Source organism: Alternaria metachromatica (genome assembly GCF_023757995.1).
Source record: "Alternaria metachromatica strain BMP 0045 chromosome Unknown scaffold_16, whole genome shotgun sequence".
Classification (NCBI taxonomy): Eukaryota; Fungi; Ascomycota; class Dothideomycetes; order Pleosporales; family Pleosporaceae; genus Alternaria; species Alternaria metachromatica.
Window position 1 is genome coordinate 1 of NW_026055507.1, and position 23,385 is coordinate 23,385.

The 23,385-nt window shown below is 52.3% G+C and overlaps 5 protein-coding genes across 5 annotated transcripts; 3 read left to right on the forward strand and 2 right to left on the reverse strand.

Moving 5' to 3' along the window:
- Window positions 1–373: 373 nt before the first annotated feature.
- J4E83_006796 (uncharacterized protein) lies at window positions 374–2,317 on the forward strand (the record flags this gene model as incomplete). The annotated part of the gene is made up of 3 exons (XM_049333706.1): window positions 374–427; window positions 564–1,088; window positions 1,142–2,317. 3 exons carry the CDS (start codon window positions 374–376, stop codon window positions 2,315–2,317), a joined length of 1,755 nt encoding a protein of 584 aa, XP_049186962.1.
- A 1,568-nt stretch (window positions 2,318–3,885) lies between these two features.
- J4E83_006797 (uncharacterized protein) lies at window positions 3,886–5,597 on the reverse strand (the record flags this gene model as incomplete). The annotated part of the gene is made up of 4 exons (XM_049333707.1): window positions 3,886–4,229; window positions 4,282–5,096; window positions 5,154–5,229; window positions 5,291–5,597. The coding sequence occupies 4 exons, from the start codon at window positions 5,595–5,597 to the stop codon at window positions 3,886–3,888; spliced, it is 1,542 nt and encodes a 513-aa protein (XP_049186963.1).
- Window positions 5,598–14,368: 8,771 nt separating this feature from the next.
- Window positions 14,369–17,951, forward strand: J4E83_006798 (uncharacterized protein; the record flags this gene model as incomplete). Its single annotated transcript, XM_049333708.1, has 3 exons — window positions 14,369–14,453; window positions 14,513–17,818; window positions 17,869–17,951. 3 exons carry the CDS (start codon window positions 14,369–14,371, stop codon window positions 17,949–17,951), a joined length of 3,474 nt encoding a protein of 1,157 aa, XP_049186964.1.
- Window positions 17,952–20,125: 2,174 nt separating this feature from the next.
- On the forward strand, window positions 20,126–20,550 carry J4E83_006799 (uncharacterized protein; the record flags this gene model as incomplete). Its single annotated transcript, XM_049333709.1, has 3 exons — window positions 20,126–20,179; window positions 20,324–20,462; window positions 20,519–20,550. The coding sequence occupies 3 exons, from the start codon at window positions 20,126–20,128 to the stop codon at window positions 20,548–20,550; spliced, it is 225 nt and encodes a 74-aa protein (XP_049186965.1).
- Window positions 20,551–21,459: 909 nt separating this feature from the next.
- On the reverse strand, window positions 21,460–22,707 carry J4E83_006800 (uncharacterized protein; the record flags this gene model as incomplete). Its single annotated transcript, XM_049333710.1, has 4 exons — window positions 21,460–21,679; window positions 21,731–21,969; window positions 22,020–22,478; window positions 22,528–22,707. The coding sequence occupies 4 exons, from the start codon at window positions 22,705–22,707 to the stop codon at window positions 21,460–21,462; spliced, it is 1,098 nt and encodes a 365-aa protein (XP_049186966.1).
- Window positions 22,708–23,385: the final 678 nt, after the last annotated feature.

Below are 23,385 nucleotides of genomic sequence, written 5' to 3' on the forward strand. Positions count from 1 at the left end.
CTGGCAGACGAATACAACATAGAGACATAAGTCAGATCCATGTTCAGTAGAAGGATACACTAGAGATAGATCAGCCAAATGTAGATCAATCCAAAATCAGTTGAGAGCCTCATGCAAAGCAAGGATTATGTTTCAAGGTTCATTGAAGGTATCCAACATTGGTAAGACTCTCAATCGTGAAGTTCCTTCCTTACATGTGCATCAGACTCGAGCATCGAGGGAATGCGGTTAGTCTCGATTCGTGTTAGCGCACTTTCACGGTGCGGGCAAGTTGGCATCACCGAGCAGTGACGACTGGAGCTCCCCGCAACAGCTCAACAGCTCCACAGCTACCTCTAGACCCCGAAACACGTCAACACGATCGCGAAAAAATATGGCAGACGAGGAGAAGGAGAAGGCGGAGAAGATCGCAGCGGCGAAGAAACGCGTACGTCTTCCCTCTACAGGTCTCTCTACTTCCTGAAGGCTGCCATTGCTCAGATGCAGTTGGAAATGATGTCTTTTCATAGCCGAAGTTCGAAAAGGCTCATTACAGCTAAGACGAAACTGACAAATACGTATAGTATGAACAATTGAAGAAGCAGAAGGCGAAGAAGACGGGTGGAGGAAAGAAGAAGGGAGACAAGACTGAGGAACCCGCCGAAGCCGAAGCCTCGACTGAAACCCCGACCGAAGCAACTTCTCCCAAAGAGAAGCCCGAACAGGTCGCGCCAGAACCCGTAGAAGCCACAAGCGTGCCAGAGCCGCCAGCAGAGGACGACGACGAGCCCTCCGAGTTAGCTGTACCCAAGCCGTCGCACGGCCGCAAGCCTTCAGTCGCCGTCGATTCGCGACAGCGGTCCGAATCTTTCTACCGCTCGGGAGCTGCTGGTGGACCTCTGTCGCCTGGAGGAGGGGTCGCAAGTGAGGTCTACCGAGAACAAGCACAGAAGATTGAGGAACTCGAGAAGGAGAACAAGCGACTGGCAAGCGAAGTTGAAGAGAACCAAACCAGATGGAAGAAGGGCGAGGAAGAATTGGAGGAGCTGCGAGAAGGCAGAGGCGATGTTGCGCTCGCGGTAGAGAAAGGCAAGGAGGCCGACAAGCTGGTATGCCTTCATCGATACATTGGATATGGGACAGATTACTCACATCAGCACAGAAAGCCGAAGTCGAATCGCTGAAGAGGCAACTTGCGCAGGCGCAAACGCAGAGCAACAAGTCCATACGCCGCACGTCGACCGCATCGCCTAGCCAAAGCGCATCCATTGACGATCTGAACGCGCAAGTCGCTTCAAAGTCCGCGACTATCGAGTCACTCGAGCTGGAGATATCGAACGTCAACAGACAGCTATCAGAGCAAACGAACAAGAACAACGAGCTTCAGTCGAAAATTACAAGCCTGGAATCGGCCGTACAAAGGGCAGAACAAGAAGCAAGCTCAACGAAGACTGAGTTACAGGATCTCAAGGCGAGCCTGGACAAGGCTGGTGACCAGGCAGAGAAGGATGGCTCGGATCGCGACTCTGCGCAGACACGCATTGCACAATTAGAGGCTGAGCTGGGCACGGCGAACCGCAAGGCTTCAGACTCAGTCTCGCGCGCAGAACTGCTTGAGAAGAAGATCGAAACCCTCACACAATTACACCGCGACAACGACTCACGAAACCAAACGCGTCTGCAAGAGCACAAGAAGATCGAGCGCGAAGCCACCGAGCTACGGACCCGCATAACAGGCCTCAGCAACGAGAACGCGCGCCTCCGAGAGGCTGAGCAGCGACGTCGCAAGGCAGATCTCGGCTCGATCGAAGACTCCAGTGTTCAGGAGCTCCTCGACGAAGAGCGCGATCGTCTCCTTGCCAAAGTGCGTGAACTTGAGGAAGAGAACTTCGAACTCCGTCGTGGCGTATGGCGCGATCGCCGCCGCGACATGCAACCCCCCATCGACGACCAAGCAGACGCCTCGCACCCCTACAATAGCTCCAACAGCTTCGACGACGTCGACCTCTCCGGAGCACCATCCCGTCAAGCCCTCCCCAACCGCACACACTCGTCCTTCCAAGACGTCATCCAATCCGGCATCTCAGCCTTCACCGGCCAGAACCCTGCGCATCGACGAAGCGACGCAGCGAGCAAGCCGAAGCCGAGACAAGAAAGCCTGGGCAGTTTGGACGAGTTTGAGATCGATGAAGATGCGTTTAGGCAGGCGCAGGAAGAGGAGGGCAAGAAGAGACTTGAGAGAGTCAGGGAGGTTAAGAGGGGGCTTGTGCAGTATAAGGGATGGAGGCCGGACTTTGTGGATGTTAGGGTGGGCATGGGTGGTGTCTTTGAAATATAAGCACCGGAACACAGATATATGGTTATGGAGACTATGTGTGATCGAGACTTCGGTCAGCTTCCAGAGAAATGCAGACATGAATAACATGACCGGCGCTTTTGAAATGATGTATCGGGGTAGGACATCTGTTGCCTTGACACTCCACACCGAAAGACAGTGCATAGAACTTGATGTTCCCAGTTTTGTTCATCCAGTCAATCGCACAGACCGCCCTCACCATGACAGTGGTTGCAGTACTTTTCCAGGCACATGAAGCCGAAACGGCGCGTTTTAGATTGAGAAGCAAGGTGGTACAGTATCTAAGACTTGGAGAAACAAGGCTTTATATACACGGCGGGAACCCAGAAACGGAGCTTGTATATAGGGCTTCATCTTTTCGGACAGAAGCATTAACAGCTCCTCTAGACTTTTCACGAAGCTACTCACTCTCCATGCATCTTCTCTTGTTTGTTTTGATTCCACAGCACACACCGGAGCGGAAGACATGCGTTTGCCAAACATCGATTTAGGTCCCGTTGGCCATGTTTAAGTCGAAGGTTGTTTTAGAAGAAAGTTAGTCCTTTTTTCTCGCATGGAAGTATTTCGGATTGACTTTAGTATCCATGATAATACCTAAGATGGCTTTTTGACAACCCTTCTCCGCACTCATGACTTCGTAGGTTGCGTATTTTGTTTGTTGGAAAGAGGGATGGTTGGAAGAAGGCAGATGTAAAGATGATGCCACTGGATCCGAAGACATACCAAATCTCGTTGAACTCTTTTGGGAAAATAAGCGGATAGATGCTTTTATGAAGTGGGAAGGAAGAGTGCAGGTCGGAGAGGTTTATATACTCAGCAGTCGCCGGGCAAGCGCCATGCCAACAGTTCGTTCTGACTTTCCAGAGTAAAGATATGCAGAATCTCTCGACCGGAGCATACCACAGCCTTTCTAAAGCTTTGGACCGCGTTGTTTTGACAGGTGAGCTATCACGCCTGCTTCTCGGTCTCCATACGAGACTACTAGTGTTGTATTTTGGAAGCTGGAGAAAGCACATGGGCGCTCATATATTTCTTTTTTTCTTTCGCAAACATCGTAGATGTTGCTTAACAGTTTTGGTGTAGTAAAAGGCCGGAGAGGTGTCTAGAATCGAAGCAGGAGGAAGCCGAGGCGATTTATACATGTGAGCGCAACAGCACGGCAGCAAGATGTAACCTATATCGGATGTTGTTTTGGTAGGCAAAGACATTTTGCCAATCTGCACAAGCTTCTCTTATCCCTGAAGAAAATGATGCACATTCCTATTCTCTCTGCGACCTGGCTAATCTGCGCAACAACCCTGTGCTGGTAGAATTTTGATGTAACAAAGCATTGCGGGACAGGAGAAACGCCCACATCGACGACCTCGTGGGGTTTTTTGTTTTCCCAGGAACATCACAAAGAGGTTCGGCATGTTTTGGAGTAGCTATTGAGAGGAGGAATCCCATCTCCAAGATGTATTCGCGAGGACGTTGATGCGCCTCAACTATTCTTATGTACAACGTCGTTGCATAACACATCGATACCCCTTTATTTGATCATGGCTGCTCCGCTAATCGATGCAAGTATATGCTTCGTAATGGTCAGCATTCTGACCTTCCAGCACTGCATGCTGTGGGTATGAGCAAAGCCTCCTAGTCCTGTTACTTCCATCTGAAGGCTCCGTAGCCAGAACGTACTCGGGAGCTACACCATCCTCTACCCACGGAATGAGAGCTTCGAGAGAGTGGTACTTTCCAGGAACCTGAGGATAACTAGCAGCGGGGCCGCAGTGACCACCACCCGGGACCATGAACAAGCGCCAGAAATCGTTAAGTTGTGCCTCGCCGTAGATGGCTTTCGCTTCGTTGTGCTGGTCGATTGGCCAAATAGGCGCGTTAAAAGGGTCAGCCCAGCCTATCCGTGTCAGTCTGGTTCCGTGCTCGTGTAAATCTGGTGGACGACAAACCTTGCGATGCGACAAGTTTTCCACCTCGAGCTCTGAATGCATCGAGTCTTGGGGATGTTGCGGTGATTAAAGGACCTGCAACCTTGTCCACAATCTTGACGTCGTTCTGAAAGTCGAAAGTGGTGTAGTCATAGCTCAAGTTTTTGAAGACAAGGTTCTGCAATATAGGTACTGCATACGCGGTGTAGAGAGTTTCTTCCAGCAGAAGCCATTCGGATTCCGATCCCTTTGCAAACCCGGGGTATACATCGGCCCCAGGTCCAGCGTAGAACGCCTCAAAAGTGGCAAGTTGCGTCTGGTTCAGACATGTCGTTCTGTTATTCTCAACTTGAGCCTGCCCGGACCGGCACAGTAGTGATGTAATTTCGAAATCACACTTGCTTGGATCGTCGATCACTCCGTCTTTTACGCCATCAATGTCATCACACTTCTCCAGTGCTGCATCCCTTGCAAACGTGAGTACGTCCTGGGCTAGAAATCCACCAGGCTTCTGTGCGTGAAGGCCGTTCCACAGAAACGAAAGGATGAGGTGGGAGTACCAGTTGCCGGCACTTCCTGCAACAATACCATCGAAGATATCGGGATGGTACTGGGCCAGTGCATATCCTTGAGCACCGCCTGTAGAACAGCCTGAGAAGTAAGATTTCCGTGGCGGGTTTCGGAAGAACGTCGCTGTGATGGCTTTTGCTGGTACAGTGAACATCGCGATCGAATCCCGGATCCACGCTGCGGTCTGGGCATATGAGTGAAGGAACGGAACATAGCTTCCTGGCTCGGAAACGCCGTTCTCGGAAACCAAATGTCCAGAGTCACACCTTGAGGCCTATAAGTTAGCTCAACATGGCAAGATACAGAGGGGGCAAAAAACAAACCCTCCAACAGCGAAGCCAGAGTTGAGATTCGTCGCCATTGCCTGGTAATCTATCACGCCTGCAAGTCCGCCATTGCCTTCATGATGATGTCAGCAACCACGAGGCACAAGCGTTGATCTGACTGATTCAATACGTACCGACCGACAAATAGCGCCCATTGTAATTTTCGGTTTCGGGTAGCCAGACTTCAAAATTTAGTGTGTTATTTGGACCATATGGCATGAGTCCAACAACACGGCAGAAGGAAGCTGTATTTGTCTCCGTGATATTTTGGGCAGCCACAGCTGATATCTCTGCAATTCCACCAGTGTTTACACGACTGGAGCTGACAACGTAGTCCACATGGTGTCGTAACGAAGTACAACTGTCATGGTCCACAGGGCTAGAAAGTGCTGCCGCTAATAACGCGGCAAACGTGAGCTGTGTGTAAGCAAAGTGCAGCATGGCAGAGACTTCAGGATCGTGAGAAGGAGTGAAGCGCTCGTTTACGATGACATGCGAAGTATTTGTTCTTCATGGCGCGTGGTTCTCGGCCCGATCGTAACTTCCGTAGAATGTCAATACGCACAAGCGTCGATGACGATCACCGAAAGCTTTCTTAACGAGTCAGTAGTTTATTGCGATGAATTTGCAAAATCTACCGAGCAAGGGTCTGGTCATTGTGGACGGCTCACGATGCGGAGTGGTTTGCGGGGTGGATCGGACGGGCTGGCCGACGTGGAGAAAAGACACTCGGCGACGGGCGACCGAGCCCGAGTAGGAGCTAGACTAGATTGGGTGGATGTCTGATGCTCGACTAATAGCTTCCGGTAAAACAGAGACCGAAATCTGCCTGCGGAATGCTTGTTGATTCTCATTCTAGACAGCCAAGGTGCCACAACTAAACCTTGCATATAATATTTGTATCCTGCGACAACCAGGTCCCGATAATTGCGAACTGAAGAAGCGTGACCCGGTTAAAAAAAAGCACTACTCATATACCATCAGCATTAGAGAGTAGCTCGGACTTCCTGCAGCGACCGCACTCTCCTCGCTCGCATCGAATTGGCATTCTCGGCATCTAGAAATATCAAATTTGACTTCGTGCCGCCTTTGCCATGGGGATGTCATGGTGATGATTTTGGAAACCGTTCGAGAGAAAGCAAAGTAGATCTCTCATAAAACATCCTACTCTTCGTTGAGAGACATAAGATCTCTCTCTTGTATCTTTGAGTGTTTTTGAAGATGCGGTAGTTTCATGAAGAAGGAGTGAGCAAGATTGACGTTGGGCTTATGCATCCGCGCTGAAGTAGCACACAAGACGTTGTTGTCGATATTGTTTGGTCACAGTCCATATGTTGTGGATATAAAATGCTCTGTGGTTTGCACCGGGGTGCTGATGTAATGTTACTATAGGAGTAAGGAGATAAAGCCATGAAGACGAAGAAAAGAAGGCAAAGCCATCGGAATGTCGCTCGTGCCTCTTTGGCCGGAGACATTTGGACGACGTCCAATCTTTTTGGTGTTGGCCAGACAGATTGTAGTAAGACAAGAGAAGACGCGGGAAGGCTGGTAAATTTATAGGTGGAAGGACGGAAAGACATCCGGTGGCACCATGTGTCTTTTTGTGTGCTAGGAAATTGTTGTCTCTTGTCTCCCCATAGTGCATTCGTTTGATGGTTTTGATCAGGCTCGGTTGAGAGAGCAGAAAGAGGGAACAGCCAGAGACATAATCTCTTGGTTCTGGAATTTCAGAAACATAACTATGACCAGTGCTAGTTTTTGATAGAGCTAAGACCTGGTGTGTTGGCCGAAGGAATAAGAGCGAGCGGCAAGGAGGTATTTATATGCTCCAGCCCAGCCCACGGTAATTCACTGATCATCGCCCACTTTAGTTACTAGGATAGGAACTCCGTATCTCAGCGACGAAGCTCGCCAGCGACTCGAGGGTTTGTTCTTTTGATCAAAAATTGGGCAGAAGAGGGCAAGCTCGGCAGGTGTTCGACCGTAAAATTTTGAGATTGAGACCCGAGCAGACATATTCGGGGGGGAGTGATTATTTTGTGTAGCTGTAAGACGGCTACTTCGTTGGAGTGAAAGCCGCTGAATCTTTCACACACACATGCCGTTTCTGTTTGGGTGTTTTGAGAAGAAACGCTTCGAGTGTGTTGAAACTCGAGAGGAAGTAAAGAGGAAAGAGTCGCGCAAGGAAGTGCATTATATACTCGTGCCAACGAGCATAGTATTGAATCGGCAAGTATCCTTCCCACACATGTATCATAAAGGGTAGAATTTTGGTGCGATATCGGTAGGAAGCAGCTCAATTGCTGTTACTGTGCGGAGCGGCGGAAGGGCTAGCTGCTATGTAGCAGCAGGCTATAGATCTTGACACAGCATAAAGCAGATAGTACAGTATTTCTGTGCGCAGCACTTACGCCGAGATCATTGCTATATCTTCGTCGACTTCTCGCAGAACCATATGATGCACTGATGCGGCTTTTTGGAAGGAAGAGATCTCAAGACACATCAAAGGCTCCTATGAGGCTTTGGAAATGGTACTCAGTGCTATATGTATAAAGAATAATGGAGAAAGGGCGCCGAGAGGACGTTTATATATGTCATCTCAGAAGTGCCGTTCTCCACTCACATGCCACCCGTTCATCCATTTTTAGGGCCTGTTTATCTCAGGAAGGCAGAAAGGCCACATAGCGTGTCTTGGGTGCGTTTTTGAACCACTTCTCCAGTCATAAAATCGTCGATATAAGCTTTTTGGTGTTTCGCAAAGCCACCGCCGACTCCAGGCATGCCCAATGATCATCCATTTTTGATTGCGTTCTCAGATAGATAATCGCAGCATGTCTGCGTGTTTTCGAATTTTCTGCACCATATCTTGGCAAATATTCATTTTTGGAAGTCGCAAGCCAGATGTTTGGAGAAAGAAAGAAGAGAGAGGAAGCATAAGAACTATCCTGGTGTATTTATAGCAAGCCATGTTGGGAAAATGTGTCTTTTGATCCTGCGCCTGCGCAACATTAGGCATCAGTGTTGTCCTTTTCTTTGGGCATTCGCATCGACGCAGGTACTCGCAGGAGCCACATGCCACGAATGACATGAATTCTAGAATCGATATTTTCATAGGAGACCGGCATGGTAGTTTTGGTGGGTGGTCTGTCTCAGAGCAGACCACACATGTATCGGCAAGCTTGTGGTTTTGGAAGAGCTCAATGCGCTTTTGGTTCCGAGGTGCAGAGCGAAGAGAGAACATGAGACATCGAGAGACGAGAAGACCCCCGGTGCTTCCCATGCATAGCCCCAGATCATCTTTCGAGTGTTCAGGGACATTGAAGTTTTGATGGAGTTGAAATGGAAGTCGTCCACATATAGGCAGTCGATAGTTGTTTTCGCGCTCGCCACAACATGTCCAATCTTAACTTTTCATTTTTGTGCAAAGCAGAAGAAAGACTCAAAGACATCAATCGGCAATCATGTAGTTTTTGACACTGTAGGAAGTGTGTTTTTGATGCGCTGAGAGGGTGGTGTCTCCAAGGATAGCGCAACAACATGATCTTGGTCGTTTTCGGTTTAGAGCCCAAGACCGCGCCGAAAATCATCGGAGCGTTCTGTGTGACTTTTGTTTTGGTCAAATATAGAGGTCAATCGTCATGGTAGGAGAGAGAGGAAGGAAAACGGTCAATTTATATGCGAATGCGCCATTGCCAAGGCATCGGTTTCAGAGTGTTGTACTTCGTACAGGGCAACAGCGTAATGCAGACTGAATGCGAAAAGTGTGGTGCAGACTATACAGGAAGACGATAGAAGGGATAGACTTGCGCATGCCTACAATGCTTGTATTGAAGGGTTATGCATATGGTGACGGAGGTCTGAGTAGACCGATTGAGGTAGCATGAGAGAAAGTTGGACGGAGAAGCGAAACAGATAGATTCAAGATCAAAATGATACGACTGAACCTCCCTTTGCTTTCGTGTGTACACAGGAGCAGGTGTTGCTCGTTATTCGTGATGCAGCGTCATCTAAGCTCTCCAAGCTCTTCTACACTTCCCGCTCACACCACCTCCACACCACTAGTCCCAAAGAAACAACGCATTAAAGTCCCGAAGATCTTCGCAAGCCCTCCAGATCGCAAGGTGGGAGAGCAACTCGGTACGTGATGCGAGCGGCCAGTTCCGCACCCAGCGCCATGCCGTCATACCATCACCTGCCGCCCCGACAGCGATCAATCAGGCCTAGCCTTCACACCCCAGATCGAAACCCTATCTCTCGCCCGAACATCGGTATACACATTCTCGCATGCATGCCAGATACCGGTCGTGTGAAACTGGAAAAGGGCTGCGCAAAAAAAGGACTTGGTGTTGCGTCAGCAGGCTGCGTAACATTATGCGTGTCATACAACAGCATGCAGGAGCTGTGAACGGTATCCCGTAGCCGGATTGCCTGTTGTCGTGAAGAGATCATTCTTGACTTGCCACACGATGCAAGTGTAGGTTGTAGCAAGAGTACCTCGGAGTAAGTATCCGCGTCGTAACGAATTTCCGTTCGCAATAGGGCGCGGAGCTGGACGCCGTGATGTTACATAGCCACCGTGATCGATCCACTTAGTAGGTTCGCGGATGGCTAGTAGCCTGTTCATCTGCCGCTGTTGAGCCGTGGACTTCTTTTCTTGGTATAGATGAGTGGATCTTGTGTGGAGAACTCTGGGGCGCGGAGGCGAAGGGTTTTTCCCGGCGGCGTGGGGTGTTGGGATGCGGGAACAGAAAATAGGTATCGCCGTGAAGGAATTCTCATTCACGTGAGGCTGAATTGGTTTCTGGAAGAAGATGAGGCGACCGTAAATAGCCGGAAGGATGCGTAAAGTTAAACGGTGCTTACGCAACTTAATGGGAAAATAAAGCCAAAAGACGGACTCAACAGGTAAGAGGACGTGTCAAGCCACAGGGTCGGGAATGGCAGCTAGGATAGACCCTAGATCTCGAGTCGCATTTACCTGGGATAGCTTGCGACGAACCGCTGAGCTTCGCTTCATCTGCATGCTGTAGCAGGATTGCATTCGAAAGAACAGCCACCCTTACTCCCGAGTATTGACAAACGCCTCATAATCGTGATAGTGTATTCCTACGCGGCCTCAACACATCATGTTCAAGATGTCGCGGAGCCGGGTGAGTGAAAGACCGAAAGCTTACCATAATCGGAGGTGTCACAGGAACAACAACTCGGGGACTTAGAGGTAGTATCGGCTACCGCGGAAGACGTCTAGTTCGACCTATCGGGAGATGGCGATGAAAGCCAAGCGGCAGGTGATAATCGACTACGGTGCAAAGTACCGCAGCTCCTGCAGGATCGTGTCGCTGTGGCCATGACGTCGGGTCTGACTCTTTGACAACTCAATCGAAAGGGTTGAGCGTCAAGTAGTCGCTCGCGCTTAGGGTCACAGGTACAGAGCTCTAGGTGGCGAAGCGGCAGTGCATCCTAGGATGCGGCGAGGTACGTACCAAGCGTGTACGTGAGCTGCAGACTAGAATCCTAGCGTCGCTTCAAATCGTGTGTCAAGCCCCACTTGGTCTAGCTTCTCCTGGTGCTATACAGTGGGTAGACTGCTGGGCGTCAGCAATGCTGCGTTATATTTGGGCGCTCAACGTCGAGGCTCAAACGACTGCAGTAATATGGGGTGATCTTTCGACTGCGTTAAGCGAACTAGAACAAGAGAAGCAGTGCGCCTAAGGCAAAATACGTAGTGCCGTTACCTTGCGTGCAATTGAGTGGAACACCATGCTTTTGCGTTGCGTGCACGCTGATCTGTTGTGAGCTTGTGTTTGTGATGCTTCCAGACTCAGCTTTCGCACCTGTTACTCCGAACAGCTCCCAGTGCGGATGGTAACGGAAAACGGCTCATACATGCCTCATGCAGGTGTGTGATAGGTGGAGCTGCAGGGCGCAACACTGCTGGCGGTTCGCAGACGTCGAGATGAAGTACGAGGGGCAATTGTCTGGGGAGTGCGCCGGGATAACCTTATCGGGTTAGGCGTGCGTCATCGGTTCGAGCGGGCTTGAAGCGAACGGGAAGAAGCAGACGCTCGTCATTAGATATCTGCATGGTCGGTCGGCATCATGTTCGCGACTGTGCTGTAGACTCGTCCCGATGGTTGCACAAAGGAAGCACGTCATGCTGCACGAGCAGTCCAACGTGTCGTCGTTACGCGGCCGCGAGAATGCTGCTCGGTGGTAAGACGCGCATTGGCAGATGCGAACATTGCAAATCTGGTACCTACACAAGCTATCGCGCAGTGGTTATTTGCTCTCCTCGCACCAATCGCGACGGATTGTACAAATCCTAACGTTTCATTCCATGGCCAAGCCACCTGGGATTGTCGGCAGAAGTGACGGGAGAGCCATGCAAATATTTCGCCGGGGAATTTATCGATCATCGATACTTGCGTTTGGCGAGCAATCTGGTGAGATGTCAGAAAGTATAGACAAGGACCGGGATGCAGATCGAGTGGTATGTGCGTTGACAACTGCATTTGCATAGACGATCTTAAGTGGCTCAGCGAACATTTACAGCCACGATCAGCAGTAGGAAGTCGAAAGCTGCTCCTGCTCGTTCGGTACATCTTCTACAGTGCTTCGATTGACGTAGATGGCTTTGGTGTCGCTGAAGGATTGCTCCGTGGCTCCACCATGTGGCCGTTCGATTGTAGATCAGCCACGAGCTTACTGTGGTCGTGCACCAGCAGCCGATCTTCATTGCCACAAAGCGCAACGTCACTGGCTAGGGTCTCTTGCAATACTTCAACCGCGAGATAGCAGCATGGTCATAGCCGAAGTTTGAATTTGGCAATGCAGACCCGACTGGCGAAGCAGCATGATGCTTAAGCCGAAGCGAGCGTAGCGGGAGGCCGAAAAGACGATAGTAGCCTGACGATGCCGTCATGCGCGGTGGATGCTCCAGTACGCGTAGGAGGGCGACGCGACAGACCGAGAACGTCAGGGTCCTGGGCTGCCGAAGGTCAGGTGCAGTAGTATACCCACCGCGGCCTGCGGAATGAGACAGGGCGTGAGAGATTTTTGTCGTCGCTGCCATCGGCTCTTTCCACATCCGCTGCTACGATGGGGCAACTGTGGTTCGCGACGTTGCAGTACCGGTTCTCGCAGCAAGCGCATGTACTCAACAGACGGCCAAAGACGACGGGATCAACGCTGCGAGGTGGTGATAGGTGGGCGGGTCGAGCAGCAGCGACAAGGGCTAGGACGACGGCGATGGGAACTTTGCAGGCCGTGGTCATGCGGCGCTATGTGGCATGGGTCTCTGGGCAGTCCATGCTTTACCCCAGATCTCGAAGCAGGCTAGCCGCCTTTGCTGCCGCCGTCCAAGCTCTGCAGGCTCGACCTTGGATTTCCTGGGGAAGTTTGCAGGTGTTGCAGCCCTCACCGATGTCAGCGCAAGCAGCTATCCGCCTGTGTAAAAGCAATTGAAGTCGCCCGGCGGTGCTGAGTGGAGCGCTGGCGGCATAGCGTGCTGTCAGTAGTTGCCCGTTCCTATAGTTAGGCGCTTGACGGCCGCAGCTGCATGGGCCGTGTATGCGAGGCCCATTGTTGTGCGCGCATCTTGCAGCACCCAGCATCGTTCGCCAGTATCGGTGACAGGCTGCTGAAACTCGCTCTCGGAAGCCCGAGCATGGTCGTGCCTCTAGACCCGTGCGGTACTCTGGGTATCCTCAGGGACGAGTAGCTCTCTCGCCAATTAATATGCAACCGGCAGGCCATTGGAGCTCCACAATCTATCTCCGCCAGGCGAAATGAAGCCGCCCTCGTCGGGAGCATGTTATAGATGCTGCGGCTTGCTCTTCGAGGCCGATTCCACTAATAACGGAGGTGGGTGGTGTGCAGTGTACAGTACTGCAGCGAGGACGATTGCTACAGGGAGCCGAGGCCATAGCTGTGGGCCCCTGGCGCAGTTGCTGCAGCCAAGCCGCGAGTAGTCCTGAAGGCGACGCTGCTGATCGCAGACGCCCATCGCTGCCTCTTCAGACGCGCAGGTAGAGGCGAGGGCATCGCAACGGAAGTACTCCGGACAGGACCCCTGCGCCAGAATGGCCGTTTGCTGGGGGCTCCACTTGGGAGAAGCCCTGGTGCTTGCAGGCCCGTCGAAGAACCTGGGGCGCTGGCCAGTTGCATGACACACTCGCCGCCTAGCTCCAAAGCTTTACGAGCCGTGAAGTCTGGGGATCTGCTTACAATTCGACGAGGCCGCCGTCGCCGTCGCTGTGCCTGATCTCGACACCTCCAGCTCCCTCGCCACAGCTCGACCGCGTGCGACTTGCTCTGCGTGCTTCCTGACTCTCGCTGCTCGTTGTAATAGCTCTCGTCCCGCGAACCTTGGCCCGTGCCCGAATCCCCAGACTCGGCCTGCCCTCTGCACCTCCGACCAATCGTTGTGTCGTCGCCCAATTGCTCTGCCCGGGACCGAAGGTTGTGTCTGCGCTGTAATCTAGCCTTTTGGGCCGTACCAGCCAAAAGCCGCCGGCGCCTCCAGCAAGCACCGCTGGTACAGACGCTTACATCAAGGCTGGACCCTCGTGCTCAACCAGCTCCACCATCTGCCACTGCCTCTGCTACTGCTGACCACAGGCCTCTCGCACTGGCTTCACGCTCTCCGGGACCAGCGGTAGACACGTACGCACGCCGACCTATGTACGGACCGGACCAACTACATCACACGTCCGTTTTCCTGGTACCTTTCTTCCCTCAGCGTAGGCTTGCTCTTGTTGCGAGTCCTTGCCAGGTACCCAGCTTGCCTACCTCCGACCACTTCGACCAAGGTCCCCTGCAGCTATCAATTGGCTTTTGCTGTACATTAGCATTGTCATCCCAAGATCCAATTCCATCTTGATATCCCACTGCTACGAGCTGCGGCCGCGAGACGCTGCGTAAACAAGCTCTTAGACGCTCTTTCCACCTTAGAGGCCTATACAAGGTACTTTCGTCTGCTCCAGCTGGTCGTACCTCATCATTCGCTGACATTTGTGTGTGTTGGCAGCCTCTGATTCAGTAGATTCTTTGTTTACTCCGAGAGCTTGCTGCCCCGCGAGCTGCAACGAGCTCGATCCAAGACAGCTCACATTTCAGTACCATCAGTAGTCCGCTTCCAGTCACCTTGAGGCGGGTGTATTTTCGACTCGATTGTGGACCTGATTGGTGTTTTGCCAATCCGATACATGATCATGGCGAAAGTGGAAAGCACGAGCCTGCCAGGCCCCGCGACCTCGCCGGGCGACGACTCCAACGGTTCAGGCAGCGCCAGCAACTGTGAGTAGGAGCGACCGCCACACAACACCCTGATAGCTGACAAAGATGGCTAATCGCAGCTTCCGCATCTACAGCCAAGCCCGCAACCTCGCCCACCGTCCAGACCTTCCCTCCGCCCAAGAACGACAAGCCCCGGCCGCACGTATGCGCGACTTGCACACGCTCATTCGCGCGCCTAGAGCACCTCAAGCGACACGAACGATCCCACACAAAAGAGAAGCCCTTTGAGTGCCCCCAATGTACGAGATGCTTCGCGCGACGCGACCTCCTCCTACGTCACCAGCAGAAGCTCCACCAACAAGGCGCGACCAACACAAGACCCCGCAATGGACGTAGGGAAAGCACGACCGGCCTGCCGCCCAACCCTGCCGCCCGTGTACGCAAGAACTCGGTCTCAAGCAATGTGGGCGGCGCCAAGGGCAATGTCATGAGGCCACGCGCAAACACCATCAGCCACATCGACCCGACCGCCCTCAACAGCTTTCTCGCCACACATGGAACTTCGATAGCTGGCGGCAGGGGAGGCCACCCAGGTCATTCACACCATTCGAGCCTATCGGGAATTAGTCAGTTCGACTACAGGGGCATGTCGACAGCTGCCGGCAACCATGGCCAGTCTCACGGTCTACCAAGACTAGACACCCATATGGGATTCGGTATGGGTGGCGGTCTTCGCACGGCTCCCATCCCAGGCATGGCTGGTTCTGATGACCGTGAGCTCGAGAAGTTCTTCGGCTCGTCAGCGGCTTCTACGATTAACCCGAACCAGCTGCACCACTTCAACGCAGGCATCGCACTTCCACAATCGCCCTTCAAGCAATTCGCTAATCCCTTCGCCGGCAACAATCCTATTGAGGAAGACGATTTCGGCTGGGGAATGGGCATCGACAGCAACATGGTCTTCACCGGAGCCAACGAGTCGGCTCTTGACGGCTCCTCGCCATCGGCCATCAGCACTGCGAGTCAGGGTGCTTTCAACGACATGATGCTGGACGGCTCAAGCCAACAAAACTCAGCAGCCATGTGGCACAACCCTCTAGTCGCGCACACCAGCATCAACCCAACCGCCTTCACACTCGATGCCATGGCTCCGGTCTTCCCTGAGCTTATGATGAACAACAACACTTCACAAGAGCTAGGCGATCAGGGCGTTCAGAACGATTTCTACTCGTCTACTCCACCTCCTTTAGTGGCCATGAGCCCTTCAGCTGGTATACCCGGTATGCCGAATCAGTACTTTCAGACGCCCATGACTTTCGCTTCTGATGCCCGCAGCATATCATCTTCCTCATTCAACGGCAGCGCAAGGCACAGTTCTGTCTCATCATTTTCCACTGAAACCATTACAGACTCTACGCGGCAGGCTATGATGTTCAACTTGACTCAAGCCATGGGCTACGGTCATGGAGCTCAACGGAGGTTCTCGCAACCCGCAGTCAGCTCGCCTCTGTCCAATGGTACCGGGAAACCTTCAGCCCAGGCTGGTATACTCCCTAGCACTGTCGACATCCAGCGCTACGTCAATGCGTACATTCACTACTTCCACCCGCACTTACCTTTCTTGCACATCCCCACACTTTCTTTTGATACCCCGGCGTACACATACCAACTTCGCTCGGCCGGAAACTACAGCCAAGATACCATGGTTGGCGGCGGTGGATGTCTCATCCTCGCCATGGCCGCGATAGGTGCTTTGTACGAATATGAGCAGAATGTCGCAAAAGAATTGTTTGAGGCTGCGAAGAAGCTGATTCTATTCTACCTTGACGAGCGCCGCAAAGCTGGACTCTCGGCTGTCAACGGGTCGAATGCCGCAAACGACCACATCAACAAACCACCACTCTGGTTAGTGCAGGCTATGTTGCTCAATCTCATCTTCGGTCACAGCTGTGGCGATAGACAGGCCGCTGAGGTTGCGAGCACCCATTGCGCAGCACTTGTAAGCCTTGCTAAAGCTGCTGGCTTGGATAAGCCAACCGCTCCAGAGCAGACTTCTTCCAGTCCACCCAACCATACTAATGGCGACAATGTGGAGATGTCTGACGAATCGAGCTCGCAGTTTGGCCAACATGCAGATAGTGTGGACGAACACGCCCAGTGGATTCAGTGGAAGAAGATCGAAGAGCGTAAGAGGACTTACTTTGCCATCTTCTCCATGTCGAGTCTGCTTGTATCCGCTTACGCGCATTCTCCACGCATACTGAACTCAGAGATACATCTAGACCTACCCTGCGAAGAGGATCTCTGGTCTGTTGACAGTCCTCAGACGTGGGTGGCTATGGGCGGACCAATGATCGCTCAGCAACGCGGTTTGTCTTTCATCTCGGCCATGACATACCTTCTCGAAGCCAGTTCACGGAATACCACCTCGCGGATGCGAAACTCCTACCCCCAGGCATTTGCAGGCGGGCAGCCAATGAACGGACCCTCTGAGAGCGACATCCGGCCCAGCACATTCGGTTGCTATGTGCTGATCAATGCTATGCACGTTTACATTTGGGAAACGCGGAACAGACACAACGGTCGCTTGTGGAAGGCCCAAGAGACAGAGGCCATGCATGCTCAGGTGGAGCCCGCTCTCAAGGCCTGGCAAGTCGCGTGGAGGGCCAACCCGAACCACAGTATTGAGCGCCCCAGTCCCTTTGGTCCTCTTTCCGCCGACTGTATCCCATTACTAGACTTGGCCTATGTCAGGCTCTTTGTCAACCTTGGTCGCGCGAAGGAGCTCTTGTGGCAGCGCGATTTTGACGGCATGGCGAACGAACTCGCCAGAGGCATTGACATCGTCGGCCAAGCAGACGGGACACCTGAGAGGTTTGCATCGATGGATCTCAACTCAGGTTCTCCAGGCCAAATGGGCTCACAGGACCACGTGAGTCCCGGAAATGCGGCAAACGGTTTCTCCAACTCTCAGTCGTCCAAACGCGAAAGGCATCTCCGAAAGGCCGCTTTCTACGCTGCTGACTCCCTTTCCATGGCAGACAAACTGGGTGCCTCGTACGCTGACTTCACGGCTCGGGAGCTTCCCAACTCATCCGCGTTGTGCACTTTCGATTGCGCTCAGGTCCTTGCTGAATGGGTTGCAACTGTGCAAGACCGTGTTGGTCGTCATATGGGCGTGCTCGGTAGAGATGAGATTGATTTTGCGGGCGTGCCAGCTGTTGTACTTCTTGAGGAGGAAGACATTAAGCTGCTACAGAAGATCTCTGATATCCTCCACCATGCTGATATGAAGCTGGCTTACGACATATCGTCCAACAACCTACCGATGCTGGGTAGTCTTTCCAACCTCGGGCATTGCGGTTACGGAACCAAGTTGCTGATGGTGACGGCTTACATGCTGTCAAAGGCCGCTGTCTGGCCTGGTGAGTCTGCCTGCTCAAAACCTGTACAACGTCTGCTAATATGACAATAGTAACCCATGTCCAAGCTCGTGCACTCGAGGCGCATGCCCAGCACATCAGTCAGCGAGCAGAAAACTCGCTTCATATCCAGTGATCATCTGCCTTCTTCGAGCTTGTACAGTACTAGACTTCTTCGGCTGTCGATATGCCTACTGCACCGTGTGTGCCTCTCGGATACCCTTTTATTCACACATTTTCCATTGGGTTACGACATTCTCAAATAACGACCAAACCCTCATTCATTGATGGGCCTTCTTGTACAGCTTGCTTCGTTGATCTGGATCAAACGCACTGCTTCGGTCGCTTAGCGACAGCTAGAGCACCCCCGTCTTCCAGGTACATATTATTACGGTGTGGACTGCACGTATCTCTTAACCACCCACACCGGAATAAAGGATTTTTTTTACCCACACCGGAATGATGGATAATAAAAATCCTTTATTCCGGTGTGGGTGGTTCCAGAGATACGTGCAGTCACCATCCGTCTACTCACCTTTGACGACATCGCTGCCAGTACTACTCCTGTTTTTTGTCATTTCAGGCGTTGGGGACAGGACGCAGGGCGTTCCTTCTCATCTTGATTTTTCGGGTTTTATTAGGAATTCGTACACATGGCGCTACGTATCGAGGCACGTTGCTGGAGAGCAATCGTGTCTGACCCGGCAGTGGCTGTAACACGCGCAGAGTAAGATGATACTACGAACAATCCTTTACGACAACCTGGGTATAGGGTATGGGCGGCGCAAATGGGACAATGGGTCAAAAAGTCAATTTTGATCACGCAGCTAGGGAATACCTGCATCACGAATGAAAAATCTACCACCCCAAACTCCATTATGCCTTGTGACTCCGCGATGTGCCGCTGATACTTCAACCGCCTTCTCCGGTGCAACCCCTACAATGAGATTCAGGTTCACCAAGCATTCTGATTCGCTCGTTGTACTGTGTCACCATCTTAGCGGGTGGCTTACGACTGCGGCGTTGTTCTCGAACCAAGCAGCGGCGACGCCGTTTTGAACCCAAAGATAGCCAAAAGCCACCTGAGCAAGATCAAGATCTGGACCCTTTCACGAAATGAAATCTAGCTACCAAAAGACATGTTGCGTGACTTGGACATACCCTCATCTCCGCGCACATCTCCACGGTAGACTACACCACACAAACCCCCCCAACCAATCCGCCATCCCGATGACCAACACCTCGATGCTCACACTACCCCAGTGCCCAGCCCAAGCTACACTAAGCCTCACAGCCTCACTCCTCTAACCCAAACACACCACGCAGCGCCGCCGCCGCCTTCGCCAAGCTCCTACGCGTAAAACCACTCGTACGCAGATCGAAGCACTAACGCACTAACCCAAATGCAACCACACACCACGTGTACATACGAGCGTGCGAGTCTCCATCAATCCCCCGGATGCGCTCGGATGACATGGAACACGGCCGGCACCATTGGCGGCGATGCAGCCGGTGCGCCAGCCGCAGAAAAACGTGTACAGTGTCGGAGGTAACTCCGGAGTGATCATGGGATTGGGTAGGCGCATGGGAATAGCGCGGACATGACATGGAGAGACGGCGCAGGGTACAGGGTCAGTTAAGGGTAGTGGGCAGGGTCAGGGTCAGGGTGGGCTGGGGAAGGAGGGATCGGGCGTGTGTTGCTGTTCCTGGATTTGAGAGGATGGGGGATTGATTGGGGTGAGAGGCCGGTCTTGGGATGTGTTACGTTTTGAGTGTGTTGAGCGATGGTGTTGGGGGTGGTAGGGCCGATGATGTGAGATGGGGGTGAGGCTGAGGCTGAGGTTGCGATTGGTGAGTGTGGAGTGGGAATATGTGGATGGGAATTGGAGTCTGGTATGCCATATGGAGTGTGTTTGTGGTGCTTACTGTGAGAGCGCGGTACTTTCTATGCGGCGACAGCATGGACTTGTTGCGCAAGAGACCTGAGTAGGTGTCGGCTACAAAGTTCTACAGTAACCTCAGCCCTTTGAACCAGTAGCCTTGACTATGCCTCCGTTTACGGTTTCTACGTGGGCAGAAAAACGAGGTGTAAGGGCTGTCATTCGCGACTACCTGCCATGCGCACGCGAAGAGCTGGCTGCGACGCGTTGATTGGCTAGATTTGGAGCTTGGGTCGCGTACACCTTCCGCTACAGATCGCTCTTTCACGTCAACCACATTCACGTCTCTCTTTCAGCAAATAGCCTATTTATCATCACACTCGATTCACAGAAAGCATAGCAGAGAACAAGAAGCGTATCGGTTATCAGGATGTCGCGCCCAGCAGCGCGTAAGGCCGCTCCTAAGGGGGAATACATCGAGACCGTATGTCTCTCCTACCCTTCCTCATCAACAAAAGACCAGGAAAACATTATACATGTCTTGCGCACCCCATCATCATAGCATCTCCCACTTCCACACTCCACCAAATTCCTAAATCATGGCCCTCCCCACTAACACCACCCCCAGGATTCTGGCAACAAAGTCTCCCGCCGCAGCGCGATCACCGGTACTGCCAACATCACGCTCGGCGGGCGCACCGTCATCATGGCCGACGTGCAACTGCGCGGCGACCTGCACCCCACACGCTCGGCACCCTCGTCGTCAGGTAAGGACGTGACGCCGACGAGCATCAGCATAGGGCGCTGTACGGTCATCAGCCAGGGAAGTGTGATCAAGCCGCCGAGCAGGATTAGTAGGGGCCAGGTGCATTATTATCCGATGAAGATTGGGGATAATGTTTTTGTTGGTACGTTTGTTCATTTCGCTTTCTTTCCCATGTTGTGTTGTAAGATGGGTCTGGGCACGATGATTTAGAGGATGTGTGGTGTGGTGTACGTCATGCTAAGAGTGACAACAGGACCCAACTCGACTGTCCAGGCTATCTCCATTTCTTCACACGTCCACATCGGGCATCACTGCAATATCGGTCCTTTTGCTATCATTAAGGAAAACGTCAAGATATTACCACATACCGTTGTACCAGCGAACATGGTCATTGCGTCGGGATCTGTGGTGGGTGGTCAGCCGGCGAGGGTAGTCGGCGATGTAGGAGAAGGGTGGGGTGTTAGTGGAGGTGGTGGAGGCGGATTGGGTGTTGGCGGTGGAGGGGAGGAGAAGTGGGTTGAAGGTGGCGATCTTAGAGAGCTGGTTAGAAGTATTAGATGATGGTGGGATTTGCGCGTGGGTTGAGACGGGATGGGGATGGAGAGATATGGCGAAGAGAGGAACGGGGTGATATCCAGGGAGGGTTGATGCATTCTTCCAGAACATTCGCATAATGTTATTTCTGGTCAATTGAAGCTACCAAACTACAACACAGGTAATCCATACCCCATCTCAAATATGTACAAAGAAAGAAGGCGAAAGGCGCCAAGCAATCGAGCGCAAGACTTGCGCAACTCAGCCACTACCAACCATGCTGCATCGTAACTTCCAAGCCAGCCCTCGAATATCGCTACCTAATCATCATATGGACCGTAACAACCGTAGCGTTCGTATCACTCAAAATCTCCATGAAACGTATACATAGATCGCAGCGAAGCGTCTCCATTCTCTATCCTAGCTATTACCCGCCCGTAGGTGGCCAACGTATTTACATCCATCTACACCATCTCGTTCCCCTTCTGCGCTTTGACCTCCATGGTGGTCAACTCAAACTCCCTCTTCTGGTAGATACCCTGCGTGTCCCAAGAATCGGGACAACTCTCGCTTTTCGTATCGTTTAAGGTGGTTCGTCCATCGGAGTAGATGTGCGCCTTGTGCGTGGATTTGGTGCCGATGGTTGGGCCGGGGCCGAAACCGAAGCCGAAAAGGGATGGAGCTCTGTGTGATGTTAGCGTTCTGCGACAACGACAGTACAGGATAAGGACGTACCGGCTGCGTCGCCTTGTTCCTTCTGCGGTGGACGCCAGCTTCTTCGATGTAAGGGAAGTCTTGATGTCCCGGAGGAGAGGTCGCAAAACGGGTATACACTGAACGATGATGGTGCCGACGATCTCCGAAGAATACCAAATGTTGGAATGAGCGTTGCGCCAGAAGTACCACTCGTCCTTCACATTGCCCTCGTCTTTCCAGCCTGTGCGTACAGCAGATACGATCGCAACAAACATTCCCTATTCCAAAGTCAGTGGTGAATTATAGGGGCATACTTGAAGCGACGCACCAGACTCATGGCAACACAAAGCCCAATCTTTTCCACCTTCCGCATGTCGAGGTTCCACGTGATGACCCAGGGGAAGACTGCGAGGATAAAGTCCATGATGATGTTGTATACGTTGCCGCCTTCCTTGAAATCATCCCTGAACTTTGAATCGAGGCAGAAGTCCAACCGGTACCAGACGTCGTAGGATTCTTTGCCGCACACTTTTGCCCATTGGAGAATGACTTTGGCAATCATGTATGCATTCATGCTGCCAATGATGAACCATAGTATCCATTGGCCCCAGTTCTTAGTCAGCTTGAGCAAAGTGACGGCGAAGGCGGTTTTGGTGAGCGATTGGTTGATCAGTGTTCCACAGGAAGTAATGTTGATGAGTATGTGCATTCGATCGTCCCATGTGTCGGTCACATAGCCTGTGGCATACTCGGTTGTGATGATGGCGTTGTTGACAGCAAGTAAGACCTGTTACACGATCAGCTACGACTATCTGTGAGCCCAACAGGTGCCTTACCCATGCAACGAGGAGGATGTGGTCATCCCACCAGAGACCGTGGCGACGAGTGACTTTGATCCATATCCGGAGCGCCAGGAAGAGTGATGCACCAGCAAACAACGCCCATAGCCCAATGTTCAACTCGAGCGAAGGATCCACGTAGTGGTGACCCGAATCATCGTGGTTCCGTCGGATCATGTTTTCCCAGCGGTCGGAACGGGATGCGGCATAGAAGCGAAATGAAGGAAACCGTAAAGAGTGAGATGTAGTCGCAGACCGACAAAGTTAAGAAACGAACGAACGAATGCCTCCGGCACTCTACACTGAATGACCGGGGTGGTGGGTGGAAGAAACGACGAACAAGAAACGCCGTAAAGTGCGAAGCGGCACGAGGTCTAGATGACATTTGCGCATCCCCGTGCAAGGATTCCAGGGATTTCCTGTTGTTAGCATCGATCACAGCCCAGCAAGCGACAATCTGCTTGACATTCCAGACTCGGAGGTTTTGAAATGAGTCCCATCTCGAAGGATGGTTGGTGGAACCACTATGCCGGTAGTGGGCAAGCCCCGGGCGCCGTCGCACGATAACAGCTGTGTCTTCCGATGTATCCTGGGGAAGCTCGTGTTTGCTAACTGAGATAGACGTTAGCAGGCGAGCCTCCCATGGCTTGTGCTGACGCGGAAGGGCTCCGTCATTTAGTCCGCTTGGGAGAAGCAAGCAGAAGCTGCTCAGTGCCCTTTAAGCGGTGGTTTGACGACATTCAGATCAGCGATGGTCATGGCTACTGAGATAGCTGCCACACAGTGGGACAACGTCGCACAGATGTGCGAAACATGGCAAATGCCGCGACCGCGACCGTGCTTGCTTCTCCTGGG